The 26,825-nt window shown below is 51.2% G+C and overlaps 2 protein-coding genes across 7 annotated transcripts in view; one reads left to right on the top strand and one right to left on the bottom strand.

Annotated features, from left to right (window-relative positions):
* Positions 1 to 21,953, bottom strand: part of Ankmy1 (ankyrin repeat and MYND domain containing 1) — a 60,868-nt gene extending 38,915 nt beyond the window's left edge. For 2 of the 4 annotated variants that reach the window (XM_046426738.2, XM_046426737.2), the window contains exons 1-3: positions 21,465 to 21,952; positions 19,313 to 19,502; positions 16,379 to 16,522 (exon numbers count right to left, since the gene is read on the bottom strand). In XM_046426738.2, coding sequence (XP_046282694.1) covers positions 16,379 to 16,522; positions 19,313 to 19,354 — 186 coding nt within the window. In that variant the 5' untranslated portion in view covers positions 19,355 to 19,502; positions 21,465 to 21,952. Of the gene's footprint in view, positions 1 to 16,378; positions 16,523 to 19,312; positions 19,503 to 21,464 lie in introns of all 4 variants that reach the window. The other 2 variants (XM_058573416.1, XR_009225151.1) reach the window with 2 other exon arrangements.
* A 46-nt stretch (positions 21,954 to 21,999) lies between these two features.
* On the top strand, positions 22,000 to 26,539 carry Dusp28 (dual specificity phosphatase 28). 3 transcript variants are annotated; one of them, XM_058573417.1, is made up of 3 exons: positions 22,000 to 22,244; positions 24,325 to 25,959; positions 26,220 to 26,539. In XM_058573417.1, the coding sequence occupies exons 2-3, from the start codon at positions 25,567 to 25,569 to the stop codon at positions 26,373 to 26,375; spliced, it is 549 nt and encodes a 182-aa protein (XP_058429400.1). In that variant the 5' UTR covers positions 22,000 to 22,244; positions 24,325 to 25,566; the 3' UTR covers positions 26,376 to 26,539. The 3 variants fall into 3 exon arrangements, with proteins under 3 accessions (XP_058429400.1, XP_058429401.1, XP_046282697.1); XM_058573418.1 differs by having other exon boundaries at positions 24,051 to 25,959; XM_046426741.2 differs by having other exon boundaries at positions 22,000 to 25,959.
* The last annotated feature ends 286 nt before the right edge of the window (positions 26,540 to 26,825 follow it).

The following is a 26,825-nucleotide window of genomic DNA, read 5'->3' as shown; positions in this document are numbered from 1 at the left end:
TAACTCAGAGCCACGTCTGAAATCTTTCCGAGTTGATCCTAAGAGTTGGGGCTTGAAGGAGGGGTCTTGGCCCTGCCCCAGCGTCCCATGGTCCCGATGCTGTCACGCTGCAGGCCTCCCCACAGCCCCACCAGCTGGGCAGTGGCAAGGAGGTGGAGGTAGGGCAGGGGTCTGACAGCCCCTGAGGCCAGGCGTGAGCCTCAAGGGGAGAAGGCGCAGAGGGGAAAGGGGGGGTTCCAGTGACCCCACCAGACAGCAACTTCCTCAGGCCTCTCCTGAGGCTCCCATGGGACGGGGAAGCATCTCCCACCCTGTGGATATCAGGAGGGTCTCTGGCCCAGGGTCAGGTGTGCAGCATGCAGCAAGGCGCCCAGCTTCCCGAGGAGGTGCCTCCCCTGGGACGCCCTCAGGGCGCCTGAAGCAGCCCAGACCAGGGGCAGAAGCCTGAGGCCAAGAGCTGTTGGACCTGTGCCCCCAGGAGCCTGCGCCTGTCATTGACATTTGGGTCAGCAGTTTTACTCGCTGTTGTAAACACTGCTGTGTGGAGGGATCCGCGAGACGGGAGCGTCTCCGCCTCCTGGGTCAGTTCCCCAGAGCACCCTGGGCTGCAGTCCTGGGCCAGGCACTGGGGTCCTAGGCCTCACATTGCCCAGTGCTGCCCACAGGGAGCTGCAGTCGGCGGGAGGCCTTGGGCAATGAGCTGGAGGCAAGGAATGCACTGAGGGTGGCCGCCATGGGCAAGGGAGCTAGGGCGGGCAGCAGGGGCACTTCCAAAAGAGCCTGCACAGTGGGGCAGTGGGGCAGGAGGTCACAGGGGTGTGGAGTGGAGCAAGGATCAGGGCTCTGGCCAGTCTGGCAGGCACAGCAAGGGGTACCTGTTACCTGGGAAGCTTTAGGGAGCCCTGGGGTGTGGGCCGCAAGAGCAGGTAGGTGGGAGAAAGACTGAGGGCAGTGTGTCGGCAGCCAGCAAGGGGCAAGTGACTTGAGCAGAGCCAAAGTGCTCATGCACCTGAGTGGGCCGCTCTTCCCAGGAGTCCAGCAAGAGGAAACAGTCCAGGTGTCCCAGAGTCCCAGGCACCAATTCCTCCCCACAACAGTACTTATAACAGCAAGTAAAACTAATGACCCAAATGTCAATGACAGAAGACTGTCCACAGAACACGACAGGCACAATGCACTCACTCTTAACCAAACTATCCCCTTCCAGGGATCACCAACGAAAATGCAGAAAGATGAGCTTGGAAAGCCTTCACGAGGAGAGCCCTCATGCCGTCCTTCACTCCAGCTGCGGCAGGGCACGGAAGCTGCAGGGGGCACCCTTCCCACCTCCCGGAGAAGAGGAGGAACTGGCACCCACACCTGCTTGTCTTTGTCAATGCAAAGATACACTCAGAACTTCAGAAAGTGGTCACCAGGGGGACTCCGTGCAGGACTGCGCTGGGCAAACTCTGTCCTGGATCGACTTTGGAAGAATGTCGGTTTTCTATATCATTACAAATAAAATTAAAGAAAGACTTAAAAAATAAAACCCCAAAGAAAGGAAAGATGAGAAGATGAAAGGTCTCTGCACAGGTGGTGGATGAACTGAGAGGAACCTGGGACGTGTGGGACAACCTGAGGGACCGGCGGGAAGAATGGAGGAGCTTGAACTGTGCAAACAGGGTCACGGTGCAACACCGCCACGCTGTGCTCTGGGAGCAGTGACCCTCATTTTATGAAATACAACAAGCAAAGGTCTTTGCTATGGGGCTGGGATTGTGGCTCAGCGGAAGGCACTCGCCTAGCACCTGGGGGGCGAGGGGTTGGATCCTCAGCACCACATAACAATCAATCAATCAATCAATAAAATCAAGGTTAAAAAAAGTCTTTGCTGATGGTTAAAAATGAAGTTTTTCAGCCTAAGAGAAGAGAAATATAAACCCTGTGGATTGCTGTTAGGTAAAAACCCTGAAAACTCACAACCGAGCCTGCAGCTCCCGGCCGGGGCAGTGAGCAAGAAAGCACCCAGCTTGCCAGAGATGTGCCCACTCTGGGCAGCGACAGGGCTCTCCCTGCTCCGCAGCGGGCACAGCGGGCACCAGAAAGCGCCTTGAGGCTGTGCGCGGCGTCACACCACAAATGCGCTGAACACCAGAGTGTGAGGCACTGAAGAGAAGCTGACCTCCCAATCGGCACTGAAGGGGGTCGCTCGGAAAGCTGTGAGGGGGGCGGGGGTGGTCAGCCTTTCCTACCCACACCCCCCTCAAGGCAGCCGGACAGCAGACGGCGGATCCCTTCAAAACAGAAGAGTCACATAAACAAGCGCAGCGGGAACACCAGAACTCTAGTGTCATATTCTGCATCTCAGCGGCTCGTCCCAAGACCACCATGTTCTCCACAGGTCATCGTGAGGGTGCAGCAGGGCCTTGTCTCCAGACGCAGTTCCTGATGGCCAGGTGTGAGGTGGCCTGAGGCCACTCCATCTTAAAAACTCCAGTTGAAACCTGCAGTCCCACCAGGCCACCCACAGAGCCCTCCATGTGGCCTCAGACAAGTCCCTTCCCCTCACCCTGGTAACAGAGGGAAGCCCCGCGGTCCTCACCTGATAAGAGGGAAAGGGGAGAAGATCGGGGGAGACACCAGACCAGGGTAGATGATGTCACTGAGCAACCCAGTGGTAGCTGATGAGGACTGAAAGGGGGGTCAAAAGCCTCAAAATTTAGTATGAATAATAGAGCAAATGAACAGGGGTTCACTAGCCGAAAAAGGCTGCACTCTGACATCCCGTCACTTGTCACCGTTCCTGATCCCCTGCGTGATCCTCACTGCTCTCAAACTCCACCGCCTGGTCTGGACCTTGGTGAGAGTCACAGCTTCCTCATACGACCCTCTCATCAACAGTCGTCCACTCCACACCAGGAAAAGCCTGCCTTGTCCCGGACCTGGTCACACTCTGAGTGAGTGCACATCTGCTGGACTTAAAAGCCTAAGGCTGAAGACTTCTGAACTTAGCACACAGAGGGAATGGCTGTCACTAGCCTTGAAAGGGGCAGAAGCGCATGGACATTCTTTATTTCTCCCCCTCGGAGCCTCCTCCCTGCTCTGCTCACCTCCTCTAATGACAAGCCCGTTCCCCTCCCCCACTCGCGCCTCTCTGCTCCGCACCCAGTCCCGCACCCAGTCCCACCAGGCCCTCCCACCAGCTAACCCAAAGCTCCTTTGTCTTCTCGAGGAAATGGCTGCTGCTGAAGGGATCATTCGAATCCACGTCCCATTCTCACTTCAAGATCTTTCCCAGAATCCAGATGAAAATCCAGCCTGAATTCTCAACGGCCCTACAGAGGCCCTCACCAGACACAGGAAGCTGGATCCTGAGTCTCCCACCAGGGCTACAGTGTTAGCAACCCATTTTAGCACTCAATCAGCCCAGATGAGCTGAGGAGGGCCCTCAGACCCCTGAGATCTGCTGAAGATGGCCTTTAAAGCAGGCTCCATTGCAGAAAAAGGTAACACCCCAAACCCAGGCCTTGGTAGCGGCCCGGAGAACTACGTCTCCAGCAAAGCTTCTGGGGGATCCAGCACCACTCTCCACCAGGAGCTTGCCTCAAATGTGGATGCGAAGGTCACTGGACTCGCCCATACCCAGACCCACGGCCTCCTCCCAGGCCATGCCCCACCTGTAAGCAGACAGGACATTGGAAGAGAGACTGCCCCATGGTTGGCCCTTCCTTGGTGCCTCTAGCAGGGGTATGGCCTGCCAGGCAGTCCCTTCTCTTGAACTATTGGGGTTCACAGAAGACTGAAGAAGCCCGGACTCAAAGATCCTCAACACCTTCGCCGAGGCCAGGGTGACGCTCCAGGCAGCGGGTAAGTCCATAACCTTACCTGTGGACACGGGGCTACCTATTCTGTCTTGCCTGCCCACTCTGAGCCTCTGTTTCCTTCCCAGGTCTCAGTTATGGGGATTGATGGCAAACCCTTCTCCCAAACAGAACTGTAAAGCTGGCCTGTGCCCTGGAGGGACACCCATTCACACTCTTCTGGCCATTCCATCCTGTCCAGTTCCTCTCGTAGGCAGAGATGTTCTCCAATTACTAGGAGCCACCCCTCAACTACACCCCAAGAATACTATTACCCATCTCCTTCTGCCTCTAATCTTTTCCTCTCTAATAACCCGACAGCACCTACTGTGCCATTGCCCCTGACTGGGACATCTCCGTGCCGGTCATAGCCTCCCACCACAAGCCAGTCTGTATCCAGCTGAAACCCCAAACTAAATTTCCTTTGTGTCCCCAAGACACCCCCCGCAACACTCCCATATTTCTGGTACGCAAACCCTCAGGAGCCTATCCCTTAGTCCAGGACCTGCGCCTAATTAATGAGGCGTCATTCCCATCCACCCGGTGGTTCCCAACCCTCACACTCTTCTTTCTCATATCCCCCTTTGGCCTTCTTGACAGCGCCCCTCCATCCTGACTGTTGAGGGCCACAGCCGAGTCGGGATGACGCATGGCATTTGTGCCAGAAGTAGTGGTTGAGAGGTGACGCCAGCGAGCCATTGAGATGATGACTTTTGAGTTCTCGTGGAGTTCCCGTTGAGTTCCGGTTGAGCTCTCGCGAGGATTCCTGAAGAGTTCGCCTTGGTTGGTGAAGTTCCGGTGGTGGGAGTTCCGGTTGGTGTGTGGTGTGCCTGGAAGAGCCGCGTGGGTGGCGTTCAGGAGAGTTCCCGGGGAGCGTGTGTGGAGTGTGCTGGTGGGGTTCAGAAATAAAGTTTGTTCCTGCTTGAGTGGCTCGTGATTTGTGCCCAGTCAGACTGCGACACCAGACTCTTATTACTTCTTGGCCTTCACAAAGACCCTACATCCTTTAGGTCTCAACAGCTGACATGGACAGTCCTACCCCAAGGCTTCATGGACAGTCCCTACGTCTTTGGTCAGGCCTTGACACAGGATCTAACTGCTGTGACTTGGGGATAGCACTCTCCTACAGCTGGACAGAAGCCTTCCCTACCTCCAGGGAAACTGCTGACAGCGTCACAGATCATCCCAGGTTCGGACTTCCCACCTCCTTCCAGTCAGACAACGGCCCAGCCTTCACTTCTAGGTTGCTCAACCATCTCCAAAGGCCTCATCGTCACTTGGAGGCTCCACATCCCCCGCTGACCCCCATCCTTGGGTCAGGTTGACAGGACTGACGGCATTCTCAGGGATCATCTCACTAAACTTGCTATTGAACTTGGCTCTCCTGGCCCAGTCTTCTGCCATTGGCCCTCACCTGAATTCGGGCAGCCCCTAGAGCTCCCTCAGGCCTTAGCCCCCTTTGAGCTAGTCCATGGGCGCCCTTTCTTAATCAACCGAAGCTTTTCCATCACTCCTCCTCCCCTGTGTCCTACCTGCCCTATCTCATCCTTCTACACAGACTCCTGAGGGAACACGCAGACTGGTGTCTTCCTGCACCATCCGTTACCTCTGTCCCAGCACAAACAGGAACAGAATCGGACCCTCTTCAACTGGGTGACGCAGTCTTACTTCGAGAGCTGCATCCTCAGTTGTTGCAACCTCGCTGGACAGGGACCCCAAACAGTCATATTTACTTCTCGCTAACCCTGTTCTACTTTTACTAATCATTAATCTCTCTCAAGCTTCTATCCCAACCACAGATGGCGCGTCTACATCCAAGGGACATGGCAGCAGGGTGGCACCACCCGCTCTCAGTTTATGGGCCAAGGCGATTGTCCCTTCACTGGCGGCCATCTGGTGGTCACCCTTAATGTTACTGGATTCAACAGGGCCACCCGTCCCACTTATGTTCAGCCCGCTGTGCTTCATAGCAGTCCAAACTGAGGAATCCTGTCAACGCTGGCCTGACACCTACGGCGGGTGCCCTTATAATTCATGCAAAAAACGCTTCCTAGATAAGCCTTGCTCTGAGAATCGAGCATACACCAAATTGACTATTTGGGACCCACGGAACCCAAAATGGGCTTCTGGTATTGATGGTAAATTTTATTCGTGGGGTTTTGCCAAACACCCCTCAGCCTCTATCAGAATCTGGAGAACTTACATACAAGTGCTCCCTCAAATTCACATGACCATCCAGGAGCAAGAGAGGGAACTCCAACACCAGCTGGATGCAGCTGCCCATCCTGAAGCTGACCCTTTCTCACGGGTGGCCCTAATACGTCAGGGCCTTCACCTTCTCAATGTGTCCAAAGTGAATAACATTTCAGACTGTTTCCTCTGCAGGTTTGGATCATACTCCATTAACTGCGATTCCTATTGATTTTCCGCTCAATACCTCAACTAGACCCCAAGGACCCCCCTATCCAGCCTTAGAGGAAGTACCTCTTTCTCGTAACTCTTCAGGGAGTTTCCCTGCTGCTACACTTCCTCAGGTTCAGCACCCTGTGACCAGGTCATTTGAATTTCTTCCCCAACCTTTGCTCCGCCTGGGTTCTTTTTCTGGTGCAATGGTACCTGACAAAAAACCTAAGCCTCAACATGCCGTTTGCTTTTTGTGTTCCTTCCACCTTGGTCCCCAATTAACTGTACAGTGAGGCTGAATTAATGTGGCTTGTCACCACCTCCCTTTCCAGGACAAGAAGGGCCATCTTCCTACCAGTAGTAGTTGGACTCTCCCTGGCCTCCTCCCTCGCTGCCTCTGGACTCGGGGCAGAAGGCCTTGGTTATGCAGTAACCGCTACTCAGAAGCTTGAACAAAAACTTCGGGAAGCAGTAGAGGCATCAGCCGCCTCTCTCACTTCCCTGCAAAGGCAAATAACATCTCTTGCCCAAGTCTCATTGCAGAACTGTCGAGCCCTAGATCTGTTGACAGCAGACAAAGGAGGAACCTGTCTGTTCCTGAAAGAAGAATGCTGCTACTATATCAACGAAACTGGATTGGTCCAAGAGAATGTTGACACCCTCCGTCGTTTGGGTGAACGGCTTAAACAGCAAACATCAAATGACCCCTGGCCAGGCTGGCTAAACTCAACCCTCATTGAGTGGCTGACTCCCATTCTCACTCCTATATTAGTAATAGGACTTCTATTAATGATTGCTCCCTGCCTCCTCAGGTTCGCTCCAAAGCGCATGAGTGAAATCACCAGAGTGACCTACAACCAGATGCTCCTACACCTCTACAGTCGCCTCCTCACCAAACATACACCCAAGCCACCCCCTTCCCTTGGCGTCCCTAAGCAAGCAGGAAGTAGCTAGACGAAATTTGCGGCCCTGTATCATCAAAAAGGCCAGGATGTTAGGTCGGTGGTGGTGACTTAGAACAAAGCAGCCCACACGGGAAAGGAACATCAATCAGGCGCCAGTGGAAACGCCTGTCAATCAGCAGCATCTCCTGACTAACACCTGTCAATCAGCAGGACCCCCTGGCCAATCCTGAAGTTCAGCAAGCTCCCCTGACCAACTCCAGCAGGACAAGGGACCCTAAAAATCCCCTTTCCTGTCCCAAGCCCTTCCCTTCCTGCTGTGAGCCCCATAAAATCCCAGTTCGGTTGAGCTCCCACGCGGTTTCTCCTCAGACCCTCTCCTGTCCACTCTGTGGGTCTGATCGAGTTCCGTCCAGGAGTGATATCTCAATAAAGCCTCGCTCAGCGGCCTTTTAAAATCTGCCTCTTTGGTGACCGCCCACCTCGCCTGATCTTACAATTATTAGGAGCTGCTGCTCAGACTCCCCCTCTGGAGTTGGCGACTCATCACTTCCACCCTGGCCACCTGATTTTAATCAAGACCTGGAAAGAAGACCAGCTACAACGGAGCTGGGCAGGGCCTCACCGCATGCTCCTGATCATCAGGACAGCTATCTCAACGACTAACCAGGGGCGAACTCATTACTGAGGGTCACTTCCATCCCAAAATGTTAACATGTCTAGGATGGATGGCAATGCCAAAGGGCACAAGGACAAACATGAAAATGAGACCAAAAGGTAGGAAAGAAAAAGGGGGACTAGGGAGAAGGAGAAAGTTCCGTGTTCCCGCCTCAGAATACAACATTCAGCCTTAACTGGGAGGTAAGAGCCAGTCATAGCCATTTTAACTGTAGCCCTTCCCTTTGCCCTCCCAAATTTAAAATCAGCCAGTCGTGTAGATTGTAGCACTGGTTCCTCCTATCAGAGCAGGGGACAGAGCGGCATTAGGGATCAAAGTGGGGGACTGCCACCCAGCTGTGCTGGCTCCCCAGATTCTGTAGCACGCCCTTCTGCAGAAGTAACTTTTGCCTCACTGAGCGGCTTCTGAGCATGTGTTCCATTCCTGTGGCACCTGGATTTCTAACTTAGGGTACTGCAGAATCAAACCATAACAAAATAACACCACAGGGACCCCAAAATCAAAACCACAGCCAGGTCAGTGCTAACAAGGACGTGGAGTCCCCAGTCCCCAGAGGCTGAACCACAAAGGGCAAGGCCTCTCTGGAGAGAGCCTGGTGGCCATTGCTGTAGGACTCCCATTAGGGGCAGCAACCCCTCTTAGGTAGAAATGGAGACGTGTCCACGGAGGATCTGCACTCAACGTTCTCAGTCACTTCATCTGTAATAACCAAGGATTCGAAGGACTTAAATGTGCATCTACTGGTGAATTTAAAACAAAATGTCATGTGATAGCCATAGAGTGGACACTGCATAACAAAAACGAAGTGGCCTCTGAACCAGGAGGACATGCATGAGCCCACAGCGCCACACTGCAGTGAAAGGAACTCCAAATGCTATAAGCAGTGGATCCCATTAACGTGACACTCACAGAAAACCGGGTGCTGCTGAGATGAACAGCCAGGTGTGGTTGCCTAGGGCTGGAGGGTACAGGGTGGCAGGCTCCAGAGAGGCAGAGGAAATGGGCTAAGTCCTGATCAGGGCTGTGGCATTGGTACGCATCTGTCCAAAATGTACCGAGTTGCTCAAAAATCCATGAATTTTACTGTACAACTATATCTCAATAAAATTGGGCTAAAAAATACAAAAAAAGGAGAATCATTCAACTATAAGAATAAAATACTCAGCATAAAAATGGAAGATGTGGCCCCACGTGGTGGCACACCTGTGATCCCAGTGACTCAGGAGGCTAAGGCAGGACAGCCCCAAGTTCCAGGCAGCCTGGGCAACTTGTCTCAAAATAAAATTGAAAAAAAAAATAAAAGTTGGTGATGAATCTCCTAGCAAGAGTGAGACCTGGGTTCAATCCCCAGGGCCACTGCCCCAGCAAACGAAGACACACAAGTGAGGAACAGACTCCTGCTCAGTGAGGCACCTGCACCCCTGTAGCTGGACTCCCAGGAAGAGGACGCAGAGGCAGCACTTGAAGCAATAACAGTTGAGAATTTTCCAGATCCATGAAAACATCGTAATGAAACTCTAGGAACCCAAAGAAAACCTTAAAGTAGCCAAGGACAAATTATATTCCAAAGAGGGACTGTTAGCTGATGTCCAGGAACCACTGCACAGAATCTGAGCTGTGCCCGGGAATCAGCCGCCAATCTCCCAGCCTTTCCTTGAGAGACGGTCCTGAAGAACTGAGGTGGCAAAGCTGATCTCAGGACACATTTAGATTCTAAGGGTCATATTCAGGCAAGAAGAAAATGACCTGGAAGGTAGGAGAGCAGAGATGGTGGCAACTTCTGGGACATTCCACAAAGCCGATGTTTGAGGGATGTGAAGAGCTGTGCAGATTTAATGTGCATACTGGATGAGTCAGGGTAGACTTTTTTTGCTTTTTATAATGTGCCACTAATTTAAAATCATGTATGTGGTTAATGATTTCCCCGTGGCCTGGCTCTGATTTAGACCTCGTACATTTCAGATCAGCAGTCGTGTGTCTGACGTTAGGTCTGCCTGAGCACGCGGTTCCCACTGTGCACTTCTCTGTCTCTCCTTCATTTGGACTGACATTTTATTTTTAAGAGTCGGTTGTGTGCAGATCATCAGTGTGGTGGTTTAGAGAGGAAGGGTGCCAGTGAGTGGAGCGCGAGGGCTCTGACCTTATGAGTGGACTAATCTAGTTATCAGTGGATTCATCCAGGACTTCCTAGCTGATAACTGCCCGGGAGGAGTAGGAACTGCAGGAGAAGGAACCCCGCTGGAGGAAGTGGGTTCTTGGGGCTGTCTCCTTGGGAACTGTATCTTGACCCTGGATCTCCCTCTCGCTGCTTCGGGGCTGCCGTGAGCTGACCAGCCTTCCTCCACCATGGCCTTGTGCCGTGATGATCTGCCTTGCTGCAGGCCCAAAGTAATGGCACCAGCTGACCGTGGACCGAGTCCTCCAAAACCACTCGCCAAAATAAATCTCTTCTTTTCTCACATATTTTGTTACAGCGACAAAAGTCTGACGTGCACCATCAGTTTGGGGTCTTGCACTCTTTCACTTCTTCTAGCACTATCCAGAAACCCCAGCGTGAGTCCTGGATGAGTAATTCTACTCTGAATGACACCTTTCCTTTCCTCCAGGAGAATGCAAGAATCTCAGGTTATTTTAACTTCATTTCCCACGTTTGAATTATGCCCTGTTATTGTGGGATAAACCTGGGAAGGTAGGTCGGTTGACGCAGGCCTTGATGCATGTGACCTGCAGTCACTAGTGTGCGATCCAGGGATGCTGCCCTGGAGACCGAGCTGCAACACACTTCATGTCCACACCACCACACGGATGATCTGAGAACAACCGGGTTCTAAAACAGTATCGATCCAAATGGAGGCAAGACCGGAGAGAAGTGTTGAACAGGTGGGAACGGAATGCCTAGGGCAGATTAATCTCGGACGCAGTACTACTGAGAGGAACTGTCCGTGGTCTGCATCAGAGCCAGGCCACGGGAAAACCGTTAGCCACATATATCAGTTTTAAATTTCATAGTGGCCACTTAACAAAAAGTGAAAAGTCAGGTGGAATTAATTTTGAGATGATACATTTATTTAACTCAATCTTTTCAACTATCGCTTCAACATCTGCTTCATCTTCACTGTTGAAATATTCTGCTTTCTTTCCTGCTTAGTCTTCCGTGTCTTGTGTGAGCCTCAAGTGTACAGCACACCTTGATTTGGACCAGTCACATCTCGGGTGTTCCCTAGACAAGTGTGGCTGGTCCACCGCGGGGACAACGCAAGTCTAAGTATCCCAAAGCGGCTACTGGTCCATATTTAAATAAACACACATGCACATACACTTTTTTATTTTTAAATTTGTTTTAATTAGTCATACATGACAGCAGGATGCATTTATGCATTTTGATAGATCATACATAGATGGGGTATGATTTCTCATTTTTCTGGGAGTACATGTTGTAGAATCATATTGGCCATGCGGTCACATACATACATACAGTGATAATGTCTGTTTCATTCCACCATCTCTCCTATCCCCACATCCCCTCTCCCTTCCCCTCCCTTCACTTCCCTCTACCTAATCTAAGGTAAAGCTATTCTTCTCCAGCTCCCCCTCCCCCACCTTACTGTGAATTAGCACCCCATATTAGAGAAAACATTTGACCTTTGGTTTTTCGGGATTGGCTTATTTCGCTTAGCATGATATTCTCCAACTCCATTTACTGGCAAATACCATAATTTCCCTCTTCTTTAAAGCTGAGTAATATTCCATTGAATATATATACCACATTTTCTTTATCCATTCATCTATTGAAGGACACCTAGGTTGGTTTCATAGTCTACTATTGTGAATTGAGCTGCTATATACAGTGATGTGTCTGTGTCCCTGAATATACTGATTTTAAGTCTTTTGGGTATAAACCGAGGAGTGGGATAGCTGGGTCAAATGGTGGTTCCATTCCCAATATTCTGAGGAATCTCCATACTGCTCTCCATAGTGGTTGCACCAATCTGCAGTCCCACCAGCAATGTATGCGTGTGCCTTTTTCCCCACATCCTTACCAACATTTACTGTTGCCTATATTCTTGATGATTGTCATTCTGACAGGAGTGAGATGAAATCCTAGAGTAGTTTTGATTTGCATTTCTCTAATTGCTAGAGATGTTGAACACTTTTTCATATGTTTGCTGATTGATTGTATTTCTTCTGTGAAGTATCTGTTCAGTTCCTTAGCCCATTGATTGATTGGATTTTTTGGGGGGGGGTGTAAGTTTTTGAGTTCTTTACATATTCTGGAGATTAATACTTTATCAGAGGTGCATGTGATAAAAATTTCCTCCCATCTGTAGGCTCTCTCCTCATGTTATTGTTTCCTTTGCTGAGAAGAAGCTTTTTAATTGGAATCCATCCCATTTACTGATCCTTGATTTTACTTCTTGAGCTTTAGGGGTCTTGGTAAGGACGTCAGATCCCAGGCTGACGTGGTGAGGATTTGGGCCTACTTTTCTTCTACTAGGCCAGGGACTCTATTCTAGTGCTTAAGTTCTGATCCACTTTGAGTTGACTTTTGTGCAGGGTGAGAGATAGAGGGTTAATTTCATTTTGCTACATATGGATTTCCAGTTTTTCCAGCATCATTTGTTGAGGAGGCTGTCTTTTCTCTAGTGAACGTTTTTGGCACCTTTGTCTAGTGTGACATAACCATATTTATGTGGGTGTGTCTCTGTGTCTTCTATTCTGTACTATAGGTCTACAAGTCTATTTTGGCACCAATACCATGCCATTTTTGTTACTATAGCTCTATAGTATAGTTGAAGTTCTGGTATTGTGATGCCTCCTGCTTCACTTTTCTTACTAAAGATTGCTTTAGGTATTCTGGGTTCTCTTATTTTTCCAAATAAATTTCATTATTGCTTTTTCTTTTTTTATGTACCTTTATTTTATTGATTTTTATGTGGTGCTGAGGATCGAATCCAGAGCCTTGCACATGCTAGGCGAGCGCTCTACCTCTGAGCCACAACCCAGCCCTGCTTTTTCTATTTCTATGAAGAATTTCATTGGGACTTTAATAGGAATTTATTAAATCTGTATAACACTTTTGGTAGTATGGCCATTTTGACAATATTAATTCTGCCTATCCAGGAGCATGGGAGATCTTTCCATTTTCTGAGATTTTCTTCCATTTCTTTCTTTCTTTCTTTCTTTGAGGCTACTATGTGTGAGGTACTTTTCCTAATTTCTTTTTCAGTGGATTCATCGCTGATGTATAGGAATGCATTTGATTTATGGGTGTTCATTTTATATCCTGCTACATTGCTGAATTCATTTATTAGTTCTAGAAGTTTTCTGGTGGAGTTTTTTTGGTTCTTCTAAATATAGAATCATGTCACCAACTAATAGTGATAGTTTGAATTCTTCTTTACCTATTTATATCCCTTTAATTTCTTTATTTTGTTTAATTGCTCTGGCTAGAGTTTCAAGGATGATGTTGAATAGAAGTGGTGAAAGAGGGCATCCCTGTCTTGTTCTAGGTTTTAGAGGAATGCTTTCAATTTTTCTCCATTTAGAATGATGCTGGCCTTGGGTTTAGAATAGATAGCTTTTACAATGTTGAGCTATGTTCCTACTATTCTTAGTTTTTTTAGTGTTTTGGACATAAAAGTGTGTTGTATTTTGTCAGATGCTTTTTCTGCATCTATTAAAATGATTATATTATTCTTGTTTTTAAGTCTATTGGTGTGATGAATTACTTTTATTGATTTCCGTATGTTGAACTAGCCCTGCATTCCTACGATGAACCCCTCTGATCGTGGTGCATTATCTTTTTAATATGTTCTTGAATGTGATCTGTCAGGATTTTATTGCGCACACATACACTTTTTTAAAAAATCTAGCTGTCAATGGATTTTTTTTTAATTTTAAAAATATATTTATTTTTTAGTTTTAGGTTGTCACAATATTTTTATTTTTTATTTGTATGTGGTGCTGAGGATTGAACCCAGTGCCTCATGCGTGCTAGGCGAGTGCTCTACCACTGAGCCCCAGCCCCAGCCCTGGATCTTTATTTTATTTATATGCAGTGCTGAGAATAGAACCCTGTGCCTCACACATGTCAGGTGAGTGCTCTGCCACTGAGCCATGACCCCAGCACACAAACACTTTTTAAAAATAAAGAGAAGAGATATCCAAAACAAAAACCAAGGTTGGAAGTAAAATCATAGAGAAAGACATACCATAGTAAAAATAAACCCCCAAAGCTGATACAGCCTTATTAATATCTAAAAATCAGACTTTGGATCATAAAGCAAAAGTTATTACTTTATAATAATAAGATGTTCAACCTACCAGGAAGATACAATGAGTCTAAAGTTCTACCTCATCCGGTAACATTGTCTCCAAATATCTAACATACAATGTAGAATTACGGGAGTAATAAAGAAGCGACAATCATCGTGGGAGATTCTGGCTCTGTCACAGGTAGAATGAGCCTACAAAAAACCTTGGTGAGTTTCTATAAGATTTAGAACAACACCAACAGCAAAAGTGACCTAAGGGACACTGTTCTAGACAACCTCAGAGGGGCACCACCTGCCTTGGATGGCCCACAAACATTGAAAGAGGCAGGACGGGTCCTAGAGCAAGTCTCCCAGGTCCCAGAGAGCTGAAACCACCCAGGCACAGGAGCACCCAGGGACCAGCCCCAGGCACAGGAGCACCCAGGGGACCAGCCTGACGGCAGCCCGAGCCCAGACTCTGAACACGAAGCAATACTCCTGTCAAAGACCCCTTGGGTGGAAGAGAAGTCACCGTAGAAGTCACTATGTTTTGAACTGAATGTAAACACTAACATGATAGAATCAAAACAGAGCCAACATGTGTATTAGATAAAAAGCAAAACAGAAAGTCAATGAATTAGAAAAGAATAGCAAATTATCCATAGGGTATAATAAAGAAACTGGCAATGAAACACAACTAAATGCAGAGAAGAGGCAGAAGCTGATTTTCAGGGAAAAGAAGAATAGCACTGGAGACCCCCAGCAGGACTGGCCAAGGAAAAGGCAGGCACTGTGGCCGGCGTGCCGTTCAGCCCCCAGTGAGTCACTCCATCGCTGGAACTGCTGAGAAGGAAGCAGCCATGCACCACGGAGGCCCAGGGTGCCCACCACTGGAGCCCCCACAGAGCCGGTGGGGACATGGGGTGCAGAGTGGGGGTTCACTGGAACTCGCAGAGCATTCACCAGCCACATGACACACAAGCCCAGGCCCAGGTGAAGTGAAAACCTGTTGTTTTTTAAACTTTGTTTTTGGTTGTAGATAGACACAATACCTTTATTGTATCCGTTTACTTTTTCATGGTGCTGCGGATTGAACCCAGTGTCTCACGGATGGTAGACAAGTGCTCTGCCACTGAGCCCCAGCACCAGCCCCAGCCTAGGTCTAATGTGTGCTTGTTCCCACAAACACATATGCTCACAGCCGCTTTTACTTTCAAGATGTTTCTTAGTTGTAGATGGACAGCATTTCTTTCTTCATTTGTTTATGTTTATGCGGTGCTAAGGATCGAACCCAGGGCCTCACACATGCCAGGCCAGCGCTCTGCACGGAGCCCAGCCCCAGCCCCAGCCCAGTGCAGCTTTATCCTAACCCTTCAAACTGGAAACAACCTCAGTGACTTAGGAGTTAAGCTGTGGTGGCTTCATAGCATGGAAAACTTTTTGGATGCAAAAAGGAACAGACTGAGAAGAGGCCCATGAGGCGGAATTTCAGAGGCCGGGGGCTCCTGGGCTCACGGCAGGTTCCACCCCTGGCACCTTCCCAAAGGGCAAGGGTGGTCCCGGAGGGGGCGGGGGAGACAGGCCTTCCCCATCCTTCTCTGTGCAGTGGTTACATGCCTCATGCTTGTCCAAAGGCTCAGAACTCTATATTAAAAAAAATTATTGAAAATTATACTGCAATAAAATTAAAGGGGAGAAAAGGGCCTGTGTGTTTGAAAGACGAGGCATGTTCTCTGGAAAAAAGGCACGTTTCAAATAATATGCATAGAATGATCCAGTTTATACACTGAAAGTTAAATGCAGAGTATATTTCATTAATCTAGGGGATGTACGACTTGCTAATATCCTTCTGAGAAATGAAATAAGGTTTTCATCTGCTATTTATATCCTTACTGTTAGTATCACTACAATCATTAAGATAAGAAGGATGATTATATGTAAATAAACTTCCTCAAGACCTAAATATCTTTTTTTCTTGGGGGGGGGGGTACTGGGGATTGAACTCAGGGGCACTTGGCCACTGAGCCACATCCCCAGCCCTATTTTGCATTTTCTTTAGAGACAGGGTCTCACTGAGTTGCTTAGCGCCTTGCTTTTTGCTGAGGCTGGCTTTGAACTCATGATCCTCCTGTCCCAGCCTCACGAGCCACTGGGATTATAAGTGTGTGCCACCGTGCCCGGCCAAGACCTAGATATCTTTTTATCCAGTAGTCTAGATACACAGCACACCTGAAGGCAGGGCCCTGCTCCTCACCTCCACCCACGCAGGCCCCGCCCCCTGCTGGCAGCCAAGCCCCTCACCTGGAAAAGTTTGGTCTTCATGTACATGGTGCCATAGCCTTCTCGGTGGCTGAGGTAAAACATGCCCGTGAAACTGGAGCCGTCAGGCCACATGTAGGTGCCCAAGCCGTGGCAGTGATCCTGGTAAAACTGCCCGTGGTAGGACTGTCAAGTGGAGAGGTCAGTAGGCCTAGTGCCTGGGAACCACCGCCCCACACACCCAGGCCCTGACAGGGACCCTCAGAGCCCAGACTCCACCTCTGTGCTGTGAGTGGGGCTGCAGGGCTGCACTAGCCACCCCCCCTTGAAGTCCAGGTGGTCAACGTGAGCATGAGAGTGGTCACCCCAAGCACCAGGGGAGCCTGGCAGTGAGACCCCTGGTGACCGTGCCCCTCTCCTGCCTTCGACTCAGGTGGGGAGTTTGGAGGTTTCAGAGCTGGCTAGAGATGGGGCATCAGGAAGGGTGGACAATCCGTCCTGGGGCACTGACAGGTCAGGACCCCCTCCCCCTCAGGAGTCCTGTCCCCACCCCACAGGGCCCCCTATAAGGTCACAGGTGGATGGCTGGGGAGGTGGGACTTCTTAGGACTTGGACTCGGGGGCTGGGCCTGGGTGCTCCCCCCCCAGCTCATGAACCCCAGTGGGTGTGCTCAGCGCCACTCCTGACGCCACACCCAGCCCGGGGCATTCCAGCAGCTAGACCTGACTTTTCTGTCAGAAGGGGCTGGGCCTGAGCTCTCAGGCAGCCAGACGCGGTGCCCCACAGGAGGCCATAATGAAGGCCCTTTCTGCAGACGCGAGCCCCCATGTGACCCTGGCCCCACGCAAGGACTCCTTACCCCAGCTTCAGCCTGGACTGGTTTGGTCACATAACCTGACTCTAAGGCACACCTGCAGCTAGGGACTTCTTTTAGGAACATGTGCAGCCACCTTTAGAGACTGGCCAGACAGTGGAAGGCCAGTCTTGGCCCCCCATAAGAAGATGGAAGATCGAGGGCCTGCCTGATTGGATGATGAGTTCCTGGATCCAGCCCAGCCTGAGGCTACTTTACCCTTGAACTTTTGTAACAAGAACCAAGAAAGACCCTTTTCAATTCCACTAGATTAAATTTGGGTTCCATTAGTGACAGAGTTTGGCCCATGAAGGACATTCAGTGAGTAGGGAGGCAGTCAGGATGGAGTCACCATTCTGCCAAGCTCACTTGATTTGTAGGATGTTGGAGCAGGTTATCTGAGTCCACCCTTTCCCCAACAAAAACCAAGTGCAAATCATTTAAAAGAAATTGTAAGGGGAACTCTCAGCTCTCGGGCCTCACACTTCCACACCGGAGAGACCGCTGCGTCCTCCTCAGAACACGGGTCATCTCTCGGCCCCTCCTTGGTCCTCAGAATGGACCTGGCTACACACGTGTCTCAAAAGACAGTCAATGTGCTCAGGTCCTCAAGGGGTGCTCTTGTCCTCTCCTTCTCTGGTTTAAGAGCTACTGCAGCTGGACACATCTGTGCCCTGCACCCAATGGCCCAGGCCCCAGCGGTAGAAAAGCTGACCCCCACCTAAACACACCGGCCATGTTTTCCCATCCCTGGGGGAAACCTGGGCTGGAAGGATCGAACCGTGGACTGTGGACAAGGAACCAGGCCTTGCAGCCACCGTGTGAGTAAAACAAGTTGAGGCCTGAGGACGGCTGTGCCGGGGCTCGGCACCCGCCAGGGCCCTGAGGAGGCTGGGGTCTCCCTGAGCTGGGGGCACACTCCAGGTAGACAGGCACTGGTCTCAGGTGCTCCATGCACAGTCCCGCTCTGCCGTCTTGGAGGACTTCTGGCCCTACACCTTGCCATTCTTCAGACTCTGTTGTGAGATGGCTGATCTTTTCCCCGTTGCTGCTCTCCTCTGGACAAGTGTATCCCTCCCATGGATTGACCACCCTCCATGTGACACCCATACTCTGAACCGCCCTTGTTGAAAAGAACAGGTGGCCACAACTGTGTCTGCTGTGGTCCCATGCAAGACCACACGTGCCAGGAGGAGCATTCGCCAGACTGAAGCTAGCCAGCAGGATCCCAGGACTTTGGAACTGGGCTGAGAGGGTCCTGTTTCACCTACTGTTTCTTTAGCTGGGGAGCCAGGGCAAACATTAAGGGCTGGCCCAGGTGTCCCCAGCCTTGGGCCAAAAAGTCAGAGAAACCAGGTATCCAGAGGCTGACTCACACAAGGAACAGATGGGCGGAGCCGTGAATCAGTGATCCCCCATGAGGCCTCACCAGCCAGCACCTTCCCAGAGGGCTCCAGCATTCGGGACCACCGTGCACCCTTTCACAACCCACCCAACACACACAGCCCTGCATCGCCTCCTGATGAGGTCTCAGCTGAACTGCACCATGGCTAGGCACCGCCAGGGCAGAATCCTCCACCTGGACATCTTCAAGACCCTACATCCCACAGGGGAGATGGTCTGAGCCCCCAGAACTCAGCACATGCCCCAGAATTGCTGCCCACTTAGCTACTGTTCCCAGCCAGGGGCACCAGGAGACATAAATGGTTCTGGGCTCCTGGTCTCAGCCCTTGAAGTCCTGGGCATGGCCTAGCTCAGAGTGCAAGAATGTGTCTCATTCTGTCTCTAAGCATGTGCTCCCCATCTGTTTCATCTTGAACACAGGTGATTTCACCAGTATAAGCATACAAGTTGCTGCAGTAATTCACAATTCTAAAACATCTGCCCAGAATAAGAATTTGTCTTCTTAAATCAGTTTCCCAAACTTCTTCCCATGCACCCCAGGAAACCATGTACTGTGGGGAGTCTGGAGGGACTTTCCTCTGGGCATCCTCCCTAGGAAGGTGTCAGCCGAAATCCTTCCTGAGGAGGTGTCCAAAGACTCCCACCACCTGGTTCTTGGGAGAGAGGCCCAGCCCCTAGCCCCTGTGGGAGGTGGTGGGAGCACAGCTCAGGTACTTACTTCACCCGTGGGCCAAGAGAATTCACCATATCCAAGCTTCATGTGGAGCCCAAACTCCCCTCGGTAGACACAGCCATCCTGCCACTCCTGCACCCCTTGGACAAGCTGGATGTAGGTCCCCTTCAGGCTCTGCTCCCTCAGGGGGCCCTCAGACTCCTCACCTTCGTCTCTGGGGGGCACTGTCCCATCCCTAGGAAGAGAGCAAAGGGAGGCAGTAACAACAGGCTGAAACACCTGCACAGCGCCTGCCGGGACGGGCGACCACAACAGCAGGTACTCCACCTCCAGATGCACCACTGAGGGCAGAGTGTCTGCATGGGGACTCTGAGGTACCCAGGGGTGAGCACAAGGTGCATTTTATTCTTTCCTGCTCTTGCCATCTAAAGGTACACATCATAATTTAGACATGGATACCCAACACACACACCCCTCTGCCGCCCTCCCAACTCCCTGGGGAATGCTGTAAGCTGGTATCTGGGCTACAGACCTGCCCAATGTCTGGCTTATACCTCTGGGCCTGGGAACCTTCAGGTCCTGACCCCTCCACCAGCCAGCCCTGGAATGCCAATTGTGGCCCACAGAGGCCAAGAATATTATCTGCCGACAAGAGATTCTGCTGCTGAGAACACGAGTTCTACATTTGGTATATTGTTAACTATAGAGGACAGACACCCAGGACGGGATAGTGGATGGGGCACTGATGGGGTTTGTTTTCTCTCTTGCTTACCTGCTATTTCAGGTTGAGTTGAGTTGTGTCCACCCTCAAAATTTTAATGTTGGAGTCCTAAACCCAGCACCTCAGATGTGACCTTATTTGGAGATATGGTCTTCACAGAGTTAATCCTTTAAAGTGAGGTCATTAGATGAGCCCTACTCCATGAGAAGGGGGAAGCCTGGACATGGTAAAGATGACGGGGCTGGGTAGAGGGAGGAGATGATCATCTACCAGCCAATGATAGAGAAGGAGCCAATCCTACTGGCTCCTTGATCTTGGCCTTCCCCCTCCAAAGCTGGTCTGTGTGGTGCTTGTTACAGCAGCCCTGGCAAACTAATACACCTGTTTTTTCTCATTCTTCTACACGGGATAGGTACTGCTTGTTTAATAAAAGTTAACAATAATGGGGAAAGATAATCTATGGTAGGAATAGGAGAAATAGAAATTTTACTCTATTTTTTCCTGAGAAAAATGGAAATAATTTTGAGGTCAATGAAGACAATCGTAACACAAGCAGTCAGCTGTAAAACCCACCATAGGGTCATTGGAAATGGCCACCTGTGTCTGGCACCTCCCACTGGTTGGCCTATGTGGCTCCTCACCCTTCCTGATTGTCTGTCTCCTCCTCCGTAAGATGGAAACCCTGTTAGTCCTGCTGAGGTAGCTACAACAAACCACCACAGACTGGGGACAGATGAGGTGAGCTCTTAAACAGTGACAGTTATTTCTCACAGGTTTAAAGTGTGGAAGTCTGAGGTCATGAAGCTACTGGACTTGGTTCCTGGTGAGCGCTCTCTTCCTGGCTTACAGATGACACCTTCTCAAAGTGACTTCAGTGGCAGAGAGAGGGTGAGTAGCGAGTGCTCTGGCTGTTTTCCTCTTGTTATAAGGCACAGAGCCCATCATAGTGCCCCACCCTCCTGTCCTCACCTCAACCCACTCATCTCCCGAGGTCCACCCCTGAAGACCATCACACTGGGGTTGGAGCTTCAACTTGAGGATGCTGGGGTCCAGAGGCCTTGGATCCACACAAAGACAGGCATGATAGGGTCAGTTGCAGGTGGATTTCATGAGATGCTACAGATAAGGCTCTGGGGCAGCCCTTGACCCAAAGTAGCCCTTACTGTTAACAACACAGCAGTAAGGAGCTGTGTCAACTTGGGGAACAGTTCCTTCCATGTACTAGGAAGTGAAATGGACCGGCAGGCAGTGTTGCAGGCTAAAAGGGACACAGCGAGTTGGGGCATAGGATTCCAGTCACCCATAACATATGACATTTCCCTCAGTGCTTGTTAATACAATTTTGAGGCTTTTCTCTCTTTACAGAGACCAGTTTTTGTAAATTAGTGATTTTTAAGTCTGGCCCCAACTGTGAAACCTGGCTAATTCTGGCCCCTGGGTCATGGTCTGACCTCCCTGCCCGAGGGTCCCCTGCACCTTTCGGTGAAGAAGGCGTAACTGTCCAGTCCCTTGGCAGCAGGGGACTGGCCGCCCTGCTCCTCCAGCGCGCCTCTGGAGCTGTAAGCCTTTGAGGCTGCGTAGTCTAGGGGGACCTAGAAGCCACCACCTTCCGTGTCTGTTCTCCGAACCTGGAAGCAGACCCAGGGACCACAATCCGCCCTCAGGATGCTGCGGATACCGGGGGCGCTCACAGCGCCCACAGCCCCTGCCCGGGTCGAGCCATCACGCTCCTCCCGGAGCCGCGCCTCGCTGGCGGATCAGTGGTCCCTGCAGCTGGCCCTCAAAGGTCGGAGCCACGGGGAAGTCTGCCCGCTCCCCGGGACGCCACCGTCCCTTCCAACACCAGCCCCGCGCCACCGCCCTGGCCCTTGGAGCCGCACCCGAGCTGGGAGAACTAGCACCAGCGGGCACCGAGGCCACCAGCAGGACGCCCACGCAGTGGAGTCAAGGCTGGCGGAAAGCGTCGGGTTCCCCTGGAGACGGCCCCGCCCCGTGCCACGCCACTCTCCACCTCCACCAATCCCCGCAAGGTGCTGCGCTCCCTCCTCTCCAGGTCCGCCCTCCAGCCCCGCCCACCAATCCCCGCTGGGGGCGGCACCCTCGGTCCCGCCTCTACCGGTAGAGCCGTAGCTGCACCAGCCTGCTGGCTTTCAAGTGTCCCCAGGAACGCCGCGGTTCAGAGTCTGGGCCAGGTACTGCCAATACCTGCGAGGGGGAGAACGCGGAAAGGGAGACCCGCGGAAGCCGAGAACCAAGGTATTCTAGGACTCGACCAAGGCTTGATCAAGCCCCGCCTGATTGCAAAGCGGGGCTTTGGGGAATAGGTGTGCAGCCTGGTGCAGGGCAAGGCCTGGGGAAGATCTTAGGAACCCGGGACTCTGGAGCAGGGCTTCAGAGGGTGCGCAGGAGTGTACGTCCACAGGCGCGTTACAGGAGCTGGATTGGGTCGTGGAGAGGCGCCGGCGGTGGGAAGCCGTCCTGCAACAAGGAGCGGCCCTCTGAGGCAAGGATGGGGTGGTTGCCAGAAGCCCACCCCCCCAGGCCTCCCCAAAGGCAATCTTTCTGGGCTCCAAAGCAGAGGAGCCAGGACTCTGCCGTCTTAGGGTCCCCTCCTACATGCTCTAGTCTCCCAGTTCCTGTCTATTCCCTGGACCTCTTTAGCCCTTCGGTACCCACCTTGGTTCCTGGGTCCTCTACTTTTGACCGTTCAACCCCTGGCATCTCCTGGTGCCCCCCTCCCTCCAGCTGCATCGTGGGAGCTGAGCAGAGGCAAACTGAGTTGTTTAAGATCCATTTGTTATTGAGAGACATAAAACAGTCAAGGACGGGGATAGCTCAGTGATAGTGTGCTTGCCAAGCTTGCTCAAGGCTCTGGGTCCAAATCCCAGCACAGAAAGGAAGGAAGGAAAACAGTCAACTAAAACTTCAAATCACCCTACAAATCTGTGAAGCCAAACCATCTGTTGTGGATTGAATAGATAAGGTGAAATCCTACCCCCTCCATTCCTGGGAATGCAGCCTTTTCTTGGAGGTAGTTTTTGGAGATGTGATCAAATAAGGATGAGGCTATTTAGGTGGGTCTTAAACCAATGTCCAGTGTCCCTATGAGATGCAGAGACACAGACACAATGGGAGGACATTTCTGTTGTGAGACAACCGTCTGGTGTGGCCACAGCAGCTCTAGGAATTGAATACACTACTCAATAGGAGGAAAAAAAAAACTTCGTGGCAAACTTTCTAGCCTGACCATTTGGTCAGATTAGAAAGAATTTGACAATTTGGTCAGATTAGAAAAGATTCTGAAAACTACAATGTGGCAAAAAAAGAAAAGGTGTTCTGGAAACTTCTACACAATGGGGATAATTCAAGATGAAATGCTGAGATTTTGCTTATATTCATAAAGTATATGCACCAATGCCTTTTAAAACTAGGCATATCAAGATTGAAGAGCTCTATTTCCACAAATTGATACAAATATCACTACAAATATGTTCAAAAGGAATGTTTTCATAATATTAATATACTGAAAATATTTAGGAATATTAAAGTTTGTGGTAAATTGGCAAGCCTGGCAAATTTAGCAGACTAATAACTTAGGAAATGAATCCTGTAAATCACGGTGACTTGCTAAGTGGGAACAAATCTCCAGGAATGTCCCCACAGAAGGCATGTTCCAGCTATACCTCAGCAGCCGGGAGGGGGCTCCAGAGCCAAATCTCCGAGTGACTACAGCATGGCAATGGAGGTGGTGGCACTTGGGACAATTTGGGGACCAGTATGTTAGTTCAGTGGGGTACAGGAATGAAGTCTGATGTAGGAGACTTTAGAACAGAAAACCCACCTCAAAAACCCTCCAGTAAGGAGCCGAGGGGCGTTCAGGTTTGGTTGGATGCTGTGATCCAACTTTCCCCATTTCCTTTGCTTTCACCTAAAGCTGGCTTCCCCTTTGGGCCTTAAGGAGAGAACAGAGGTGCCTTCCCAATTCCTCCCTGCTATTGGCCCATATCAGAGACCAGACCTAATCCTGCAGCAGTGAAGAGTATGCCCTTCATTGATTTGCAGGAGCAATCAGAACCTCTCCTGGAGCTGGTAGACAGGGAATCTCCATCTCACTGGATGAATCCCATGAACTCTAGGGGGATACCATTCCCTCCTCATCCCAGGAAAGGAGGCCCCTTCCTTGGGATGGAGAAGAGGGAAATGGATGCTGGTAAGGCCTCCAGGGAATGAGACTGCAGCCAGTGAAGATTGGCTTCAAGATATTTGAGTATTTAGCTCAAAAGGGACCCAGGTTGCCATAACGATCTGACAAGTTGTCAACAATTGGTACCTGCAGGAGAGAATGCAGACCACTAGAAGACTGTACAGACACATTTTGTGCGATATCTGTAAGACTAGGTTGGGGGAAGGATGAAGAATGATTTCTGGCAGAATGATTTCAAATCTAAGAAAAGCACAGAGAGGAAGAGGAACTGTTTTTACTATTATTACAATAAAATTGAAACTACAATCAACTAAATGTCTGTGAGGCTATGAGTTGCTCTTCACTGTAACTGTTCCCTGAGAAATACTAAATATCAGAAAAATCGACTGAAGAGATCTTCTCTTTCTTGTTTTTTCCATACTGAGGATTAAACCCAGCAGGAGTGCTTAACCACTGAGCAACATCCACAGTTCTTTTTGAGAAAGTGTTTCACTAAATTGCTGAGGTTGGCTTTGAATTTGCAATGCTCCTGTCAGGCCTCCCGAATTGCTGGGATTACAATCATGTGCCACAACGCTGGGATGAAGAAATCCTAAAAGACTCTAAATAAGTTTAAAAAGTCATTAAGAAAAACAGAAATAATCCCGTCCTATGAAGAAATGACAAAAAGCTAATGGTAAATAGTTTTACTTTATATGAACCATGTTTTGCAATAAAAAGGGACATAAACTCAAAGATGACAAAGGACAATTTATTAGGAAATAGATAAAGGTATAACGCTGCAACAATAACAAAAACCCACAGGAGGATATCATTACCGTAGAAACATGTATGATTGTATGAAGGTGTAACCCTACTTCGTGTACAACCAGTGAAGTGAAAAAATGTACTCCATTTGTATACAATGAATCAAAGAGCATTCTTCTGTCATGTATACCTGATTAGAATTTAAAAAAAAAAAACCCACAGGAAACCAAGTGGCCTTCTGTCAATAGCCCATAGGACAACCACGAGGTCCTTATGAAAGCCAGAAGGACGCTGGTCAGTGTTGGATTAGCTACTCCTTGATCCAGTCCATGTCCACGTCTACCAACCACCCTTCCAGCACAGGGCCGCATGGCTCAAGCTAGTAGGGAACACTGTGGGGTCCTGAGACGCCCGCTTTCCGCCAATCAGAAAGCAGGCGCAAGGCCCCACCCACGCCACGGCCAATCGGAGTCAATGCCAGGCCACGCCCAACCCACGGCCAATCAGAGAGCCAATGCTAGGTCCCGCCCTAGCCACCCGCAGCTGACCCTAACCTTAACCCCGCCCGGCGGGCCCAGGCGCGGGCGGGACCTCGGCCCTAAGTAGACCCTCGGGGCGGTCACCGCGATGAGCCCGGAAAGAGCTGCCCACAGCAGGTCCCCCGAGGTCGCGCCGCCGACGTTCACGCTCGTCGCCCCCGCGCTCTTCCTCGGCAATGCGCGCGCCGCGGGCGCCACGGAACTGCTGCAGCGCTCGGGTATCACGTTATGTGTCAACGTCTCCCGCCTGCAGCCCGGCCCAAGCGCGCCCGGAGTGGCCGAGCTGCGGGTGCCCGTTTTCGACGACCCGCACGAGGACCTGCTGGTGCATCTGGAGCCCACCTGTGCCGCCATGGAGGCCGCGGTGCGCGCCGGTGGCGCCTGCCTGGTCTACTGCAAGAACGGTCGCAGCCGCTCAGCCGCTGTCTGCACTGCCTACCTCATGCGATACCGCGGCCTCTCCCTGGAACGGGCCTTTCAGGTTGGGGCTTCCGGGGCGGGGCCCGCTTTCGAGGGTGCGTCTTCCGGTAGGGGGCGGGGCGGGGCCCACCCAGAGAAGGCCCTCTGGCTTGACTGGGCGTGGCCTCTCCGGCCGGGGCGGGGTCCACTCGGGGGCGGGCCTTCTAGATGGGCGGGGCCTGCTCTCAAGGGCGGGCCTTCCGCGCGGCTGCTCTCGCCTGGCGTGGCCCGAGTTCTGCGAAACCAGCGCGGGCTGACGTTGGGTTCCTCTCTTGTTCGCAGACTGTCAAGATCGCCCGCCCGGTAGCCGAACCCAATCCGGGTTTCTGGTGTCAGCTCGAGAAGTACGAGCAGATCATCCAGGCCCAGGCCCGCCAGGCCCGGGAGCCCGCTGACCCCGGAAGTGCGCGACATGGACCCCAGCCAGCCGCGCGGTAGCCTTCAGAAGCCGGGCGGGAAGGGCGTTTGCTAAGGAGAGGCGGGACGTGCCCTGGTCACCGCCGCGGCTGGGCTCCACTTCCCCCAAGCCGCGTCTTCCCGAAGTGCAGTTCAAAGGAGGGGACTGGGAATCCGCTGCCAAGACCGACCATCTCTTCCTCTCACCCTTGGTCAGCTTCGTTTGTTCGTAGGTTTTGGTCAAATCTAAACCAGAGGTGGGGACGGGGACCGGATCCCAGCTGCCAGAACTCCTCCTGCCCTTTCCCAGCGCTGAGCGCGGGACCCACAGCTGAGGGCATGCGCTGCTCAGGCCTGCTGGAGCCTCAGTGCTTAGGGAGGCAGGACTTGCTGGAGCCTCAGTGCTTAGGGAGGCAGGACTTGCTGGAGCCTCAGTGCTTAGGGAGGCAGGACTTGCTGGAGCCTCAGTGCTTAGGGAGGCAGGACTTGCTG

The sequence above is a fragment of the Marmota monax genome, unplaced genomic scaffold (genome assembly GCF_021218885.2).
Source record: "Marmota monax isolate L192 unplaced genomic scaffold, Marmota_monax_Labrador192_F-V1.1 WCK01_AAM20220418_F8-fsc00298, whole genome shotgun sequence".
Taxonomy (NCBI): Eukaryota; Metazoa; Chordata; class Mammalia; order Rodentia; family Sciuridae; genus Marmota; species Marmota monax.
Note: the sequence above shows the minus strand (reverse complement) of the source record. Positions and strands in the feature narration are given on the sequence as shown.

What these genes read in the sequence shown, in the direction of transcription:
- Dusp28 (XM_058573417.1), top strand. Translation starts at nt 25,567, where the DNA reads ATGAGCCCGGAAAGAGCTGCCCACAGCAGGTCCCCCGAGGTCGCGCCG. An exon ending in CCCTGGAACGGGCCTTTCAG is followed by an intron (nt 25,960 to 26,219) that starts GTTGGGGCTTCC and finishes TCTTGTTCGCAG; the next exon opens with ACTGTCAAGATCGCCCGCCC.